The sequence below is a fragment of the Myotis daubentonii genome, chromosome 18, assembly GCF_963259705.1.
Source record: "Myotis daubentonii chromosome 18, mMyoDau2.1, whole genome shotgun sequence".
In the NCBI taxonomy this organism is placed as follows: domain Eukaryota; kingdom Metazoa; phylum Chordata; class Mammalia; order Chiroptera; family Vespertilionidae; genus Myotis; species Myotis daubentonii.
Genome location: NC_081857.1, coordinates 11,729,627 through 11,746,574, shown reverse-complemented (window position 1 = coordinate 11,746,574; position 16,948 = coordinate 11,729,627). Strand labels below are relative to the sequence as shown.

Sequence of the window (16,948 nt, the reverse complement as noted above, 5' to 3'; positions counted from 1 at the left end):
AAATTAAAAATGGAACTCCCATTTGACCCAGTGATCCCACTTCTAGGAATATAGCCTAAGAAATCAGAGACACTCATCAGAAATAATATATGCAACGCTGAACTGATAAACAAAAATAAACCCAGAGACATAGAAGCATTGAACAGACTGTAAAACCTCAGAGAGAAGGCAGGGGAAGGGTGTGGGGGGTGAGGAAGAGACCAATGAATGAACTCATATGCGTATACGCATACGCATGGTGAAAATACCCATGGCCACAGACAATAGGGTGGTGAAGGCTGGCAGTGGGGGGCAGGAGCGGGATGGGAGGGATCAATGGGGGAAAAGGGAGACATATGCAAAACTTTCAACAATAAAGATTAAAATAAAATTAAAATAAAATTTTTTTAATTTTCCTTATAGACATATAGCTGAAGCAGCTCTACACAGATTTTTCTTGTTACAATGATAGTATAATTCGTTATAAATATTTTTAGTAAAGAAATGCAATTCTGATGGCACAGTCATGTAGGCACATTGAAAAAAAATGCATGAAATACAGAGTGAAAACACAAGCTGCACAAAAGTACGTCAAGAGGGAGAGGCACCAATATGTTCAAGAAACGTGCTTTAAGTTACCCTTTCCTCTTCTTGTGTCGCGATACAGGACTCAGATGACAATAAGTTCCAGGAAAGCACCTACAATAAACCAAAGAACAAATGAAATGTAACTGAAAACTAATCACCAAGATTCAAAATCTGGCAGGAAAAATTAATGTTCAGTGGGCAGAAAATGCTATTTTATTTAAGCACATTGCTCTGGCTATACATTCATATTCTTTCTGGACTCTTCACTATCTAAGGGCAAATCTCTGGAATGACTCAGTCCACAGCAAGCAGAGAAGAGTCCTTTCCTAATTTACAAAGATACCCAAAGCATATTTGGGATGCAAACTCATATGACTAATCATCTTGAAAAAACATGTATTATTTAGGATTTGTTACTAAGTGGACATGTCCTATACTATATAATAAGAGCCTAATATGCAAATTGTCCCCTTAGGCAGTCGTTCAACTGGGAGTTCGACTGGGAGTTCAATCGGGCGTTCGACTGCTTGCTATGATGTGTGCTAACCACCAGGGGGCGGAGCAGAACATGGCAGGCATCAGTGATGTGGTGCTGGCAGCGGGTGACAGTGGAGGCGCTGCCGACCCCAATGGGCCCCGACAACAGTGGGACCGTAGGAATGGGCGTAGCCAACACCCGGCTCCCAGGTGCTGAGGGAGCCGGAAGGGGGGGGGGGTGCGGGGGCCCTGGCCCTGATTGATCACTCTGCAGGCGAAATGGTGAAGGTGAAGGGGTGGTGCCAGGCCGAGGCAGGGTGTCAGGCGGGGCTCTGGAGCTGCGAGGCTGGGATGCAAGCTTGGGCCCGATCCCCACAGGCCACCCCGAGGGACCCCACCTGTGCATGAATTTGTGCACCAAGTCTCTAGTCTACATTAATAAAAGAGAAAAATGGTAATTGGCGTACAACGATACCCTTTTCATTGGCTAATCAGGGCTATATGCAAATTAACTGCCAACTAAGATTGGCAGTTAACTGCCAACAAGATGGCGGTTAATTTGCATATGTAGGCACAATGCAGGGAGGCGAAAGGGAAAGCAGGAAGAAGCCCCCTGCCACTGACAGTGATTGGAAACCCAGGGGGGAGCTAAGAGCTGGGGGGCAGGGCAAAGGCGGCCCTGGGGCCGCCTTTGCCCTGCCCCCCAGCCATGATCCGAGAATCAGGTGCCTTTGCCGCCCTGGCCCGTGATAGCAGGAAGTAGGGGTGGAGCCAGCAATGGGAGCTGGACACGGTCGAAGCTGGCAGTCCCGGGAGCTAGGGGTCCCTTGCCTGGGCCTAAAGCGGAGCCCACGATTGCGGGGCCGCTGCAGCTGCGGGTCCCCGCTGCCCGAGCCGGACGCCTCAGCCAGAGGCGTTAGGCCTGGGCAGGGGCGGAGCCTGCAACTGCGGGGAGCTGGGGTCCCCTGCCCAGGCCTGACACCTCTGCCAGTGGCCTCAGGCCTGGTCAAGGGGCCGATCCGGTGATTGGTGATCGGAGGGTGATGAGGGTCAACTCCTCTGGCTGAGGCATCAGGCCTGGGCGGGCTGCTGAGCCTGGGATTGGGGGGATATGATGGTCCCCTTGCCCAGGCCTGAAGCCTGGGTCAGAGGCATCAGGCTTGGGCGGGGGGTGGAGCAAGCGATCAGAGGAAGATGGGGGTCCCCTGTCCAGGCATGATTCCTGGGCCAGAGGCCTCAGGCCTGGGCGGGGGCCAGAGCCAGTGATCGGGGGGAGATGGGGGTCCCCTGTCCAAGCCTGACACCTCTGGTGGAGGCGTCAGGCCTGGGCAAGGGGCCGATCAGGTGATCAGAGGGTGAAGGGGGTCTATGCCTCTGGCTGAGGCATCAGGCCTGGGCAAGGGGCAGAGCCAGCAATCGGAGGGGTCTGGGGGTCCCCTGCCCAGGCCTAATGCCTGGGCCAGAGGCATCAGGCCTGGGCTGGGGGCAGAACCAGTGATGGGGGGAAATGAGGGTCCCCTGCCCAGGCCTGACGCCTCTGTCAGAGGCGTCAGGCCTGGGCAAGGGGCCGATCCTGCGATTGGAGGGTGATGGGGGTCAACGCCTGAGGGCTCCCAGTATGTGAGAGGGGGCAGGCTGGGCTGAGGGACACCCCCCCAACACACACACCCAGTGCACGAATTTCGTGCACCAGGCCCCTAGTCTATATATAAAAGCCTAATATGCTAAGTGTCCCTCTAACCGTTCATTCGACCAGTCACTATGACCCACACTGACCACCAGGGGGCTGATGTTCCAACCAGTAGGTTAGCTTTCTTCTGGGGTCCAGCCAATCGGGACTGGGCAAGATGGGCTGGACACACCCTGCAGCCCTCCCGCAGTCCCTCCTCAGCCCCATTCATGCACAGTGGGGTCCTCGGCCTGGCCTGTGCCCTCTTGCAATCCAGGACCCCTCGGGGATGTCAGAGAGCCGGTTTCAGCCTAATCCCTGCAGGCCAGGCCAAGGGACTCCTCTGGTGCACATATCTGTGTACCGGGCCTCTAGTAGAATATAAAGAATATATAATCAGCAACACAAGGCAGTGTATCATATAAAACGTGAGGTGTTTCTAGACTGGTTTACTTAATTTCAAGCATAAAAACTGTAGAAACTGAAAAACCGTTATGCTCCTCACATTAGTATTTTGATTTAAGTGGGATCCAAGTTGGGACACTTACCAACAACTAAAACAATTGCAACAATGACTCCTGCACCTGAGAAAAATAAAACCAGTTTTAAGATAACTGAGCACATGTGGGTCTCCAGGTGGCAATTACATTTTAGTTAATCAAATCATCTATAAACTACAGCAAAAAAAAAAAAAAAAAAAAGTTTATCAGTCTAGTTTAGTATGACAGTGCATCCAGCTCATTTGATCACAGAGCCCTTCTCTCATATGATTCCAGGCTTAGGGCCCAATACTGTTTTGTGTTGTAGCTACAGCACTAGGTTATTAGTAAATATTATTAGAACAATTAGAATTCACGAGATTAGTGGGAAAATCATTTTAAAAATGTATTATTCCATCTTAGTTGATATAGTTCAGTATTCAGTCTATCATTTCTTATGACTTTATTACGAAATTGTATTTTTTCAATAACAGTGGTGGGTCTGTGGAATAAGTCATAATAAAGTTCTTTAATTTATTACAGAAATGTAGTAGAATCTTCTCAAATAATACATTATCTTATCATCAATTCTTCCTCATGTACGCCCACCTTCAAATTAAGAGATACCAAAGAGATTCTAAGAATGCAAAAGAAACACCAGGGCACATGGATAAAATTATGCTTAGAAACTTAAACAAGTATTTTTTACTATCAAGAAAGCAATAAATATTTCTACAAAATCTTAATTTATCTTAATTAAATTTCTATGAAACAAAGCATAGAAATATACAATGTCTTATTACCTCTGCTCTTTTTACTTCATAAGAAAAATTGTCAAGTGTTTAATGAATGAAGATCACTTTGAATTTACTGGTGCAATGACAGTTTGACCACAGAGAGAAAATTTAATGACCCTAAGGTGCATTTTATAAAGAGACCAACCTTAAAATTTTTCTTCATTTATTCATCAAAAATACTTGTATTTCATTTAAATGACACAACTATACTTATAATTTTCTTGAACACATATTGTGTGAACTATGTGAGCGTACATAAAGTGTGATACACCAGCTTCTTATTAAAAAAAAAAAAGTAAACCAAATTATAATACATTTAGTCTTGTGTATATAAGGTATGAATAGAAAGAAAACTTACTTACCAACTGTCATCACAAAAGCAGTGTTACATGAAAAGCAAGTTATATTCTACAAATTTTAACCTACAACTAAATATAGCAGTTGAGAAAATTACTTCACCTTACAAGGAATCCTAATTTGTGGCACCTCTTAAAAGCTGTATTATTTATATGAGTCTACACATACTACAGTTTATATTTGCCAAGGTATCTACACTATTAAAATTAAAAAATTTTAATTCTCCCCATTTGTGACAGATTATACCTTCTCAAACTACAGATAATTGAAATATATTTCCATGTAGGACTTTAAGGTTTCATACAGCAGAGCATTACTAACTAAAAGAATACCTAATAATGAAGAGAAATAAATAAAATAAAATAATACCTGATGTATTAGATGGTGTTTTATCACTGGGAGTGGGGCGTCCTAGAAAAAAGAAAAAAAAAAAAAGGAAATAAGTAAAAAGAGAAAGAAGACAATAATAAAGATTAAGACCTCTAACTTATAGTTTACAATTTTTATCTTTGAATGAATACTCTTATTTTCTTCATATAAATTATATTAATGTTCCTATTTCAAAGTAGTATTATAAAATATTATAAATTGACTAGAGGCCTGGTGCACGGACTCATGCACATTGAAAGGAAATTATTTAGAAGGTGACTGGCATATGTCTGAGATTTTGCTGCCTGTGGATTCCTCTAATATTTTTATGGTTTCCCACCTTACATTTAAGTCCTTTATACATTTTGAGTTTATTTTTGTGTATGGTGTGAGTTGGTAGTCTAGTTTCATTTTTTTTTTGCATGTAACTGACCAATTTTCCCAACACCATTTATTGAAGAGACTGTCTGGACTCCATTGTATGCTCTTGTCTCCTTTGTCAAATATTAATGGAGTATAGTGGTTTGGGTCTATTTCTGGGTTCTCTATTGTATTCCATTGGTCTATATGTCTGTTTTTGTGCCAGTAACGGGTAGTTTTGAGAACAATGGCTTTGTAATACAGCTTGATATCTGGTACTGAAATCACTCCTAACTTTGTTGTTCTTTCTCAGGATCGCTACAGCTATTTGGGTTTTTTTTTTATTCCAGATGAATTTTTGGACAGTTCGTTCTAGGTCTGTGAAATATGCCGTTGGAATCCACAGGGAGCAAAATATCAGAGATATGCTGAAGTAATATCTTCACTGATACAGCTCCTAGGGCAATGGAAACTAAAGAGAAAGTAAACAGATGGGACTACATCAAAATAAAACACTTTTTTACAACAAAAGAAACCATCAACAAAACAACAAGAAAGCCCACTGCATGGGAGAACATATTTACCAACGTTATCACCGATAAGGGTTTACTCTCCAACATTTATAGGGAACTCATACAACTTACCAAAAGGAAGATAAACAACCCAATCAAAAAATGGGCAACGGACCTAAATAGATACTTTTCAAAAGAGGACATAAGGAAGGCCAAGAGACATATGAAAACATGCTCAAAGTCACTAATCATCTGAGACATACAAATCAAAATGACATGAGGTACTATCTCACACCTGTCAGAATGGCTATCATCAACAGATCAACAAACGTCAAGTGCAGGAGAGGCTGTGGAGAAAAAGGAGCCCTCATGCACTGCTGGTGGAATGCAGATTGGTGCAGCCACTGTGGAGAACAGTATGGAGTTTCCTCAAAAAACTAAAAATGGAACTCCCATTTGACCCAGTGATCCCACTTCTAGAAATATATCCCAAGAAACTAGAAACACCAATAAGAAAGGATATATGCACACCTATCTTCATAGCAGCACAATTTACCATAGCCAAGATTTGGAAACAGCCTAAGTGCCCATCAGCAGACGAGTGGATTAAAAAACTGTGGTACATCTACACAATGGAATACTATGCTGCTATAAAAAAGGAGGAGTTCTTACTATTTGCAACAGCATGGATGGAACTGGAGAGCATTATGCTAAGTGAAATAAGCCAATCAGAGAAAGATAAATATCACATGATCTCACTCATTTGTGGAATATAATGAACAACATAAACTGATGAACAAAAACAGATCCAGAGACAGAGAAGCATCAATCAGACCATCAAAGCTCAGAGGGAAGGTAGGGGAGGGTGGGGGTAAGGGGGAGAGATCAACCAAAGGACTTGTATACGTGCATATAAGCCTAACCAATGGACACAGACACAAGGAGGGGTGAGGGCATGGCGGGGGGGGGGGGGGGGGGGAGGGGGGGAGGGAGGGTGGAGAGGGGTAATGGGGGTATAAGGACACATTTTTAATACCTTAAAAAAAATGAAGGTGGCTGGTGGGGCAAGATGAGCCAGACATGCCCTGGAGCCAACCTCCCATGGTCCCTCCCCAGCTGGCGTCACCTGGGTAGCACCGAGGCTCAAAGGGCATTTGCAGAGTGAGCGGGGTCCCTCGGCCTGGCCTGCGCCCTTTCGCAATTGGGACCCCTTAGGCGATGTCAGAAAGCCAATTTTGGCCTGATCCCGCAGGCCAGGCCAAGGGACCCCACTGGCCCATGAATTCATGCAGCGGACCTCTAGTCCTATATAATCCTATATAACAAAGAGCTAATATGCTAATTAGACCGGATGGCGGAATGACCTTCCTGAACAACCAGTGGGTGGGTGGGGGGGTGGGTCCAACAAGCTTGCGCGGCCAGGCCAGCCATGGTGGTCGCAGGACCCCCCGTTCTGCAGAGGTGGTGGAGAGGCAGTGGCACAGTCCCGGCACCTCTGCAGAGGTGGGACGAGGCTCCACGGTGCCTTCTGCAGAGGTGGCAGCATAGGACTGGCGCCTCCACAGAGGCGGGATGGGGCACAACCGCGGCACCTCAACCTCCCACAGCCCCTCCCCTGGCCGGACTGGCCCCGTCAACCAGTGGGCGGGGGGGTGGGGGGGGGGGAGGGAGCAGGGCCAGCACTAAGGAGCAGCAAGCCCAGCTTCTGGTTGAGCTGTGCTCCCCCTGACACCCCCGCTAAGCCAGAAGCTGGGCTCACAGCACAGTGGTGGTGGCGGGAGCTTCTCCCACCTCTGCAGCAGGTGGGCGGTAAGGAGCGAGGGGTCCTGGACTGCAAGAGCCCTGGATTGAAAGAGGGATATCTGAGTGACGACTTAGGCAGATATCCCTGAGGGGTCCCAAACTGTGAGAGGGCATAGGCCAGGCTGAGAGAACCCCCCAACCCCAGTGCATGGATTTCGTGCACCAGGCCTCTAGTCCTGTATAATAAAACCCTAATAAGCAAATCGACCAAACGGCGGAACAATCAGCGGAACAACCAGTCGCTTTGACACACACTGACCACCAGGGGGCATACACTCAATGCAGGAGCTGTCCCCTGGTGGTCAGTGCGCTCCCCCAGGGGGAGTGCCGCAAAACCAGAAGCTGGGCTCACAGCTATGTGTGCAGCGGTGTTGGTGGGGGCCTCTCCCGCCTCCGCTGCAGGTGGGTGGTAAGGAGTGAGGGGTCCTGGACTGCGAGAGGACACAGGCTGGGCTGAGGGATGAGCCCCCCCACCCCAAGTGCATGAATTTCGTGCACCGGGCCTCTTGTATAGAATGAGTATTTCAGATGTATCAACAATTTAAATGCAAAAATGTGCCCTAGCCAGTTTGGCTTAGTGGATAGAGCGCTGGCCTGCAGACTGAAGGGTCCCGGGTTCGATTCCGGTCAAGGGCACATGCCTGGGTTGTGGGCTCCATTCCCAATGGAGGGCTTGCAGGAGGCAGCCAATCAATGATTCCCTCTCATCCTTGATGTTTCTATCTCTCTCTCCATCTTCCTTCCCCTCTGAAATCAATAAAAATATATTTTTTTAAAAATGCAAAAATGCAACCAGAACACAAGGTTGAAATGTTTATGTAATTGAAGTGTGGGGTAGACCTAAAGCTTTTATAAAAAGACACAACACTCATAGCCAGCCATTAGGGAAGTGATGGATATAGCTAGCAACCTATAAATGTAAAGCTTCTGCACAATCAATGACCACTGCAAGAGTAAAATATGGCATATATAAAGTCATCATTAAAAGGATGGGAATAAATCTAAATACAAACCCAAATCTAAGATGGTACATGTAAAAAGTTTTAGGAAAACATGAACAGCATGATGCTGTTTTTAAGATTAAAAAAAAAATTGACAAAATATGTAGATCTACATATATAGGATATTAATGTATAGAAACTGTAACAATGGACTAGAGTAAGAGGAGATTCTTTACTCTGTAATATTTGAAATTCTAGAAATTTATATTCATATACAACTACTTATGTAATTGAAAGTTCTATAAAGCAATCTATACCCAATAGTATAAAATTCTTAAAAGGACACTGACTGGTAAAAATAACGAAGGGGGGGGGGGGGGGGAGGGAACCTAGAAAACAATGTTCACTTCAAGTAAAAGAGGCTTAAATTTATAATGAGTTCTGATAAATCAACACAAATAATTAAGAAACCTAACAGAACAAAGGACATAAATAAGTAAAGTAGACCAAAACACTTATCTGATAATTAAAGAAATGAAAATTAATACATGACTTCATTTTCCACCCATCATGTTATAAACTTCTTAACAGTAGAAGTAGGACAAAGAGTTTTTGAACCTGGACTACCTGGAACTGGAGCCTTGGTTGGTTGAACAGGCTTGCCATCTGCAAAAACAATTTTGACACCATTCATTAGCCTTATCAATACGATATTATGAATTTAATTTTTATTTTTAAAAAATATTAATTAGTCATTAAAATAAAAAATTCAGATACTTTCTGAACTTTGCAATTCTACTTCTGGGCATTTAATCTAAATATGTATTTTAAAAATACATAACAATGTAGTAGAATCTTCACTACAGCTTTGTATTTATAATGGAAATAACAGAAGTTAACTAAAAATAGTTTTTAAAAGTGATCAAAATAACCATTTGTATGTTTATTATTTTTTTAAATATGCTATTATTGAGTTTTAGAGAAAGAGGAAGGGAGAGGAGAGAAAGAAACATCGATGTGAGAGAAACATTGACTGCTTGCCTCATGGATATAACACGATAGTGGACTGAGCTCGCAACCTGGGCATGTGTCCTGACCAGGAATCGAACTAGCAACCCTTTCGGTGCTTGAGAGGACGCTCAACCAACCCAGCCACACCAGCCAGGGCTAAACATATGTTTCTTTTCAAAACTACCATTCAAGCAGCATTATGCTACAGTACATCATTTCTATCCTTTTCTTTTCACTCAGTACTTTTTGGATATTTTTTCATATAAGCAAAATTAGACCTACCTTATCATTATTACATTATTACTGATTCCTTCTTTAACTAATAAATTATATTTCACAGGCCCATGAAAAATTTTGATTTTTGATATTCAAAAAAATGCTATAGTTGCCCAGCCAGCATAGCTTAGTCGGCAGCGGTTCTCAACCTGTGGGTCGCAACCCCTTTGACCATCGGAACACACCTATATAATTTACATATTGTTTTTTTGTGATTAATCACTATGCTTTAATTATGTTCAATTTGTAACAATGAAGTTGGGGGTCACCACAATATGAGGAACTGTATTAAAGGGTCACAGCATTAGGAAGGTTGAGAACCACTGGCTTAGCGGTTGAACGTCGACCCATGAACCAGGGATACCATGGTTCAGGGCACATGCCTGGGTTGCAGGCTCGATCCCCAATGTGGGATCTGCAGGAGGCAGCCAATCAATGATTCCCTCTCATCCTTGATGTTTCTCTCTCTCTCTCCATCTTCCTTCATCCTCTGAAATCAATAAAAATATATTTTTTAAAAAATGCAAAAATGCAACCAGAACACAAGGTTGAAATGTTTATGTAATTGAAGTGTGGGGTAGACCTAAAGCTTTTATAAAAAGACACAACACTCATAGCCAGCCATTAGGGAAGTGATGGATATAGCTAGCAACCTATAAATGTAAAGCTTCTGCACAATCAATGACCACTGCAAGAGTAAAATATGGCATATATAAAGTCATCATTAAAAGGATGGGAATAAATCTAAATACAAACCCAAATCTAAGATGGTACATGTAAAAAGTTTTAGGAAAACATGAACAGCATGATGCTGTTTTTAAGATTAAAAAAAAAAATTGACAAAATATGTAGATCTACATATATAGGATATTAATGTATAGAAACTGTAACAATGGACTAGAGTAAGAGGAGATTCTTACTCTGTAATATTTGAAATTCTAGAAATTTATATTCATATACAACTACTTATGTAATTGAAAGTTCTATAAAGCACTCTATACCCAATAGTATAAAATTCTTAAAAGGACACTGACTGGTAAAAATAACGAAGGGGGGGGGGGGGGAGGGAACCTAGAAAACAATGTTCACTTCAAGTAAAAGAGGCTTAAATTTATAATGAGTTCTGATAAATCAACACAAATAATTAAGAAACCTAACAGAACAAAGGACATAAATAAGTAAAGTAGACCAAAACACTTATCTGATAATTAAAGAAATGAAAATTAATACATGACTTCATTTTCCACCCATCATGTTATAAACTTCTTAACAGTAGAAGTAGGACAAAGAGTTTTTGAACCTGGACTACCTGGAACTGGAGCCTTGGTTGGTTGAACAGGCTTGCCATCTGCAAAAACAATTTTGACACCATTCATTAGCCTTATCAATACGATATTATGAATTTAATTTTTATTTTTAAAAAATATTAATTAGTCATTAAAATAAAAAATTCAGATACTTTCTGAACTTTGCAATTCTACTTCTGGGCATTTAATCTAAATATGTATTTTAAAAATACATAACAATGTAGTAGAATCTTCACTACAGCTTTGTATTTATAATGGAAATAACAGAAGTTAACTAAAAATAGTTTTTAAAAGTGATCAAAATAACCATTTGTATGTTTATTATTTTTTTAAATATGCTATTATTGAGTTTTAGAGAAAGAGGAAGGGAGAGGAGAGAAAGAAACATCGATGTGAGAGAAACATTGACTGCTTGCCTCATAGATATAACACGATAGTGGATTGAGCTCGCAACCTGGGCATGTGTCCTGACCAGGAATCGAACTAGCAACCCTTTCGGTGCTTGAGAGGACGCTCAACCAACCCAGCCACACCAGCCAGGGCTAAACATATGTTTCTTTTCAAAACTACCATTCAAGCAGCATTATGCTACAGTACATCATTTCTATCCTTTTCTTTTCACTCAGTACTTTTTGGATATTTTTTCATATAAGCAAAATTAGACCTACCTTATCATTATTACATTATTACTGATTCCTTCTTTAACTAATAAATTATATTTCACAGGCCCATGAAAAATTTTGATTTTTGATATTTAAAAAAATGCTATAGTTGCCCAGCCAGCATAGCTTAGTCGGCAGCGGTTCTCAACCTGTGGGTCGCAACCCCTTTGACCATCGGAACACACCTATATAATTTACATATTGTTTTTTTGTGATTAATCACTATGCTTTAATTATGTTCAATTTGTAACAATGAAGTTGGGGGTCACCACAATATGAGGAACTGTATTAAAGGGTCACAGCATTAGGAAGGTTGAGAACCACTGGCTTAGCGGTTGAACGTCGACCCATGAACCAGGGATACCATGGTTCAGGGCACATGCCTGGGTTGCAGGCTCGATCCCCAATGTGGGACCTGCAGGTGGCAGCCAATCAATGATTCTCTCTCATCACTGATGTTTCTCTCTCTCTCTCCCTCCCCTTCCTCTCTGAAATCAATAAAAAATATTAAAAAAAATAAAAAACTCTAAAGTTTATAAACTTGGCCTGGGTTGAGGGGAGGGAGACTGGAAGGAGTCAATGGGGGGGGGAAGTGGGCATATAAAAAATATATAAACTTTCAACAATAAAAAATTATATCTAAACTTTCAACAGTATAAAAATTATTAAAAAATACAAAACCCCTATAGTTTATTATAAAGTTTTCTCACAATCAATTTGCTCTTCTTTCAAATGCTAAATTATAAAGCTGTTTTATAAACACTTTATGAATTCTCATGGTTAACTCGTTCAAAAGAGTATATCAACAAACAGTATCCCACAGTGCATATACCCACTAGGACATGTGCATAAACACGATGGGTCAATGAGTATAAACTTCACATGCAAAAACCATCTCTTCTCACCCACTCCCCAGACCTCACAGTGCTCAACTGAGACACTCAAGGAGGCTACCAGGGGCCACATACACAGGGATTATAAAAAGGAGTTCTAATTACCATGTTAACATGCATAACTTCCCTCAATTTTTAAGGTCTTAGGAAAACAAAAAATATACAAGCAAATTGAAAGCCACTGATTGAGATTTGAGTTCAACACCCTCATTAACCAACAGGAAATTAAAGCCCACAGAAATGATGTTCCATGAGTAAGCAGAACCAATCGAGGGCCCTAAGTGAGGTCAGCCCAGGCGAATGCTCTTCCCACTACTGCTCCTGTCTCTTGTTTCTGCTGAAACCAAGAAGCCAAAGAAAGCAGCACTGAAATCAGGAAGACAACTCCATCCAACACATGAAAATAATCTCTCAAGTCTTAGGCTGAACCATTGATGAGTAGTCCATGCAACAAGTCCTCCATTTCATTTCAATAAGTAAGTTTTTTCCCTGTATTTCAGTTGCTATAAAATTTAGTTTCTATTCCCAAATGAAAATGCTGGTGAAGCCCTGGCCAGGTGGTTCAGTTGGTTACAACATGTTCCCATAAAACAAAAGGTTGAGGTTCAATTCCCAGGCAGGGCACATACCTAGGTTGTGGGTTTGATCCACAGTTGGGTTGCATATGGCAGGCAACCAATTGATGTCTCTTTCTTTCCTTTCCTTTCCTTCCTTCCTTCCTTCCTTCCTTCCTTCCTTCCTTCCTTCCTTCCTTCCTTCCTTCCTTCCTTCCTTCCTTCCTTCCTTCCTTTTCCCTTTCTTTCTTTCTTTCCTTCTCTCTCTCTCTCTCTCTCTCTCTCTCTCTCTCTCTCTCTCTCAGCAATAAGCATATCCTCAGGTGAGGATTTTAAAAAAAAGGACCCAGTAAAGACAAAAAGAATAATTGTATGAGATGGGAGTGGACGGTAGTAGCAATACGGGCCTTGTTCTAGAGACACCACCCGAAAATACCAGTTGAAATTGCACTATAGAAAAAGAATGGAACTGTTTGCAGTCCAGGAAATGAAACTTTGTCCTGGTAGATACCCTGTAAAGGTGTCATCAGATAGGTCACTTTTAAAATGGACAAAATAGCAACGTTGATGACAGAAAACAAACATTAAAAAACAGAAGCCATGGATCTTCTTGTTCACTGACGTACTGGAGCGATGCTGTTAAGGCATGTAGCTTCCTTTAACAACTTCCTACTAGGATACGCCAGATACTGTGCTAAATGTTTCAATGGATCCCACTTAGAGGTTCCTGCCATCCAGTGAGGAAGGCAGTGAACAATTTTACATGTAAATAAACACATTTAAGGTTTACATAACTTGCCAAGTTAACAGAGCTGTTGCCACCTGAGGACCATGGAAAGTAAGTTTAGAATCATTACGTAAAACAAGTAGAATGGCTGTAAAGATGTGCTTCCTCCTTTCATTACTAAAATTGATGAATGAGTGTAAATCACCAGATAGTTAAAGGATTATGAAAAAATACCTAGGAATTGAAATGATTTCTAAAAATCACCAGGAATTTAAAAGGTTTTGAAAGTGTAAGTAGGATGTTACTAAACCTGAAGGGCTCAAAATCGGAGGTGTGATACTGGGAGGAGGGGAAGTCAACATTGGAAAAGAAAATAATTTCGACTGGATTAACCGCTTAGGAATCAAGGTCTTTTCATTCTTAACTTATTCAGATGAAAATATCCATGCTGCAATTTTCTTAAAGATGGCTGCTATGCAGTACACATAAAGTCAAAGAAGAAAAATTTATAACCTGTGTGATATACATAAAGTGCCAACCCTATGAAAATACACAAGTAACAAAAGCAGAATTCTTTGTGACTTTGACATGTGTCATGTTAAGACATAAATACTAAAACTGCTTCACTTCAATTACTCTGTCACTTATATTTCAAAGACATAAAATCTAAACAGGAAAAGAAAGTAAAAGACACTCTTTGTACCTTGAACACAGCGAGGAATCTCGGGTACCCAGGTATTATCAGCTTCACAGACAATTTTGCGGCTGCCTTGAAGGGAATAACCCTGGTTGCATTCAAACTCAACTCCTGCTTTGTAGTAATATTTTTTCCCAAATCCTGACACAATAGTTCCACCAGGGAGTGATGGATATGGACATTTGACCACTGAAAAGTGAAGAAATTTCAGAATTAATGAAAAGCTGTTTTAGCCGAGGAGAGAAAACCGAGTGCAAGGTAGTCATTTCCACTGTGAACGAAGAGGCAAGGAATGGAAGGCAGGATGTTCATCTTCTTTTAAAAACTTTACTCCTGCATTTTAATTCCAGGAAAATAGATTTCACGCCATCCAACCATCTTTCCCACCTAGAAGAGATGTCATTAGGTTTATTGGCTTTCCTACATTTCGCCCCAGTATTGACAAGTTTTGAGAAAGGTCTGCCTCCCAGGGACAGTTTCCTAGTAAGTTCAAACACAGCCTTTGGACGCTCTTTGGCCCTAGGGCTCTGTTACAATTTCACGCTGACACTGAGCCCAGTGCCCTGCTTCTGTACCAAGGCAGGAGAGGCTCTTGTGATGAGAAAATGCTTCCGCTCAAATGTGAAAACTGGAAAGCAGCTGGCTCTGCAGAGATGCAGAGAGAAGGTTCTCAGGGACTGACAAAGTACAAGAACTGGGATGTTCAAGACACAGAAAGGCCAAGGAGTCAGGGCAGTGTTTCCATACAGTTTGGCTTCCAACCCAGGAATCAAAAACGACATTTTCCTTTGTAAACCAGTATGTAATCCTACAGGCCTGACATAAAGTAAAAAGTTAATACTTAGACTCTGGTATTTCCCATTGTACTCTACTTCTCAAGAACAAAAACCCTGGTCCTGACCTTCTAGATTGATTTCAGGATCCAGAAATGGGTTTGGCAGAATTTGGGAAAAAATCAAACACTGACTGGCAGTGAGTACAGAGAGCATCTTATGAGAATAAACTGGAAGTGAGCTCTTCCTCTTTGCATGTGGACCTGAGTGTCCATCAGGTATCTTTTCCTTCAGCCAAGAGAACGTCCTTTAGCAATTCTTGTAGTGCGGGTGGGGTGGTGACAATTCCCTTAGCTTTAGTTTACCTTAAAAAGTTTTTATTTCACCTTCAGTTTTAAAAGATTTTTCCCTTGACAGAGATTTCTAGGTGTCCTGTTTTATTTTCTGTCAGCAGTTTAGTAGATGTTATTGTCTTCTAGTTACAAGTTCCTTAAGAGAAGTCAGCTGTCTTCTGGGTGGGGCGAATGTAATATGTTGGTGTTGCTTTCCCCCTCACACTGGCTGCTTTTTGTTTGTTTTCAGAAGTTTTACCATGATTGGTTACTTCAGCGGGTGGTTCTTGGTAAAATTTCAAAATTTATTTATCCTGCTAGGGTCACTGAATTTCCTGGACATGTGGGGTGGTTGTTATGGATCAAATGTGGATAATTATTCAAATAATCACCTATACTGTTGTTTCTCCTCTCTCTCTGAACTCCAATGACATGCATACTTGACTCCTTGCTATTCTCCATGCATATTTGACTGCTAGTTGTTCCCCAGGTTATAAGTCTTTCTAGATGTAATAAAAAATATTTCTTTCAAATCATCTGGTTGGTTTCAACTGTCCTCACTTCAAGTTCATTGATCTATTCCTTGTTGTGCTGAACTGATATTAATCACAGAAATTGTTTCTGTAAGTTAGAATTACTGGATATAACCTACATATGTTAAAATGCATCCTTATAAGTGCATAGCTGAATGAGGTTTGATCAACACAAATACTAACCATGTAATTATCACCACAGTAAAGACACAGAAAAGTTCCATTACCTCCAACATTCCCTCATGCCACTTTGTAATCAACTCTCCCTGTCCCCATCCCTCAACCACCTTCCACCAGCTAACCATTGATCTGTTTTCTATCCCTGTAATGCTTCTTTTCCAGAATGTCATAATGGGATCACAGCCTCTGAGTACAGCTTATTTCACCTAGCATAATGCATTTGAGATTCACTTCTGTACTCGTAAGATTAGATGCGCAATCCTTTATATTACGCAGCATTATCGCATTATATGGATGCACCATGGTTGTTTGGCCATTCACCAACTGAGAAAGATGGGCTGTTTCTAATGTGAGACGATTATGAGGCTGCTATAAATATTCTCATAATAGGGCTCTATGTGAACATTTACTTGGATTAATTTACTTGGATTGCTAAGTTGTATGGTGAGTGCATCTTTAACTTTATAACAAATCATCAAATGCTTTCTTAAATACACATACCACTTTGATTCTTAACTTTCAATGTATGAGAGATCTAATTACTCCATATCTTTGTAATGGTATGGTTTTTTCCCTTTTAGTTTTACCATTCTAATAGGTGTTTAGTTGTATATCATTGTGCTTTTAAATTACATTTCTGTGACTAATGCCATTGAGTAACTTTTCATGTAC

At 41.3% G+C, this 16,948-nt stretch overlaps 1 protein-coding gene across 1 annotated transcript in view; it reads right to left on the bottom strand.

Moving 5' to 3' along the window:
• Nucleotides 1–365: 365 nt before the first annotated feature.
• Nucleotides 366–16,948, bottom strand: part of LOC132221249 (membrane cofactor protein-like) — a 222,403-nt gene continuing 205,820 nt past the window's right edge. Inside the window, exons 6-11 of the mRNA XM_059675414.1 lie at nt 14,465–14,647; nt 10,919–10,966; nt 8,959–8,997; nt 4,716–4,757; nt 3,262–3,297; nt 366–678 (exon numbers count right to left, since the gene is read on the bottom strand). Of these exons, the coding sequence (XP_059531397.1) occupies nt 650–678; nt 3,262–3,297; nt 4,716–4,757; nt 8,959–8,997; nt 10,919–10,966; nt 14,465–14,647 (377 nt within the window). The 3' untranslated portion in view covers nt 366–649. The remainder of the gene's footprint in view (nt 679–3,261; nt 3,298–4,715; nt 4,758–8,958; nt 8,998–10,918; nt 10,967–14,464; nt 14,648–16,948) is intronic.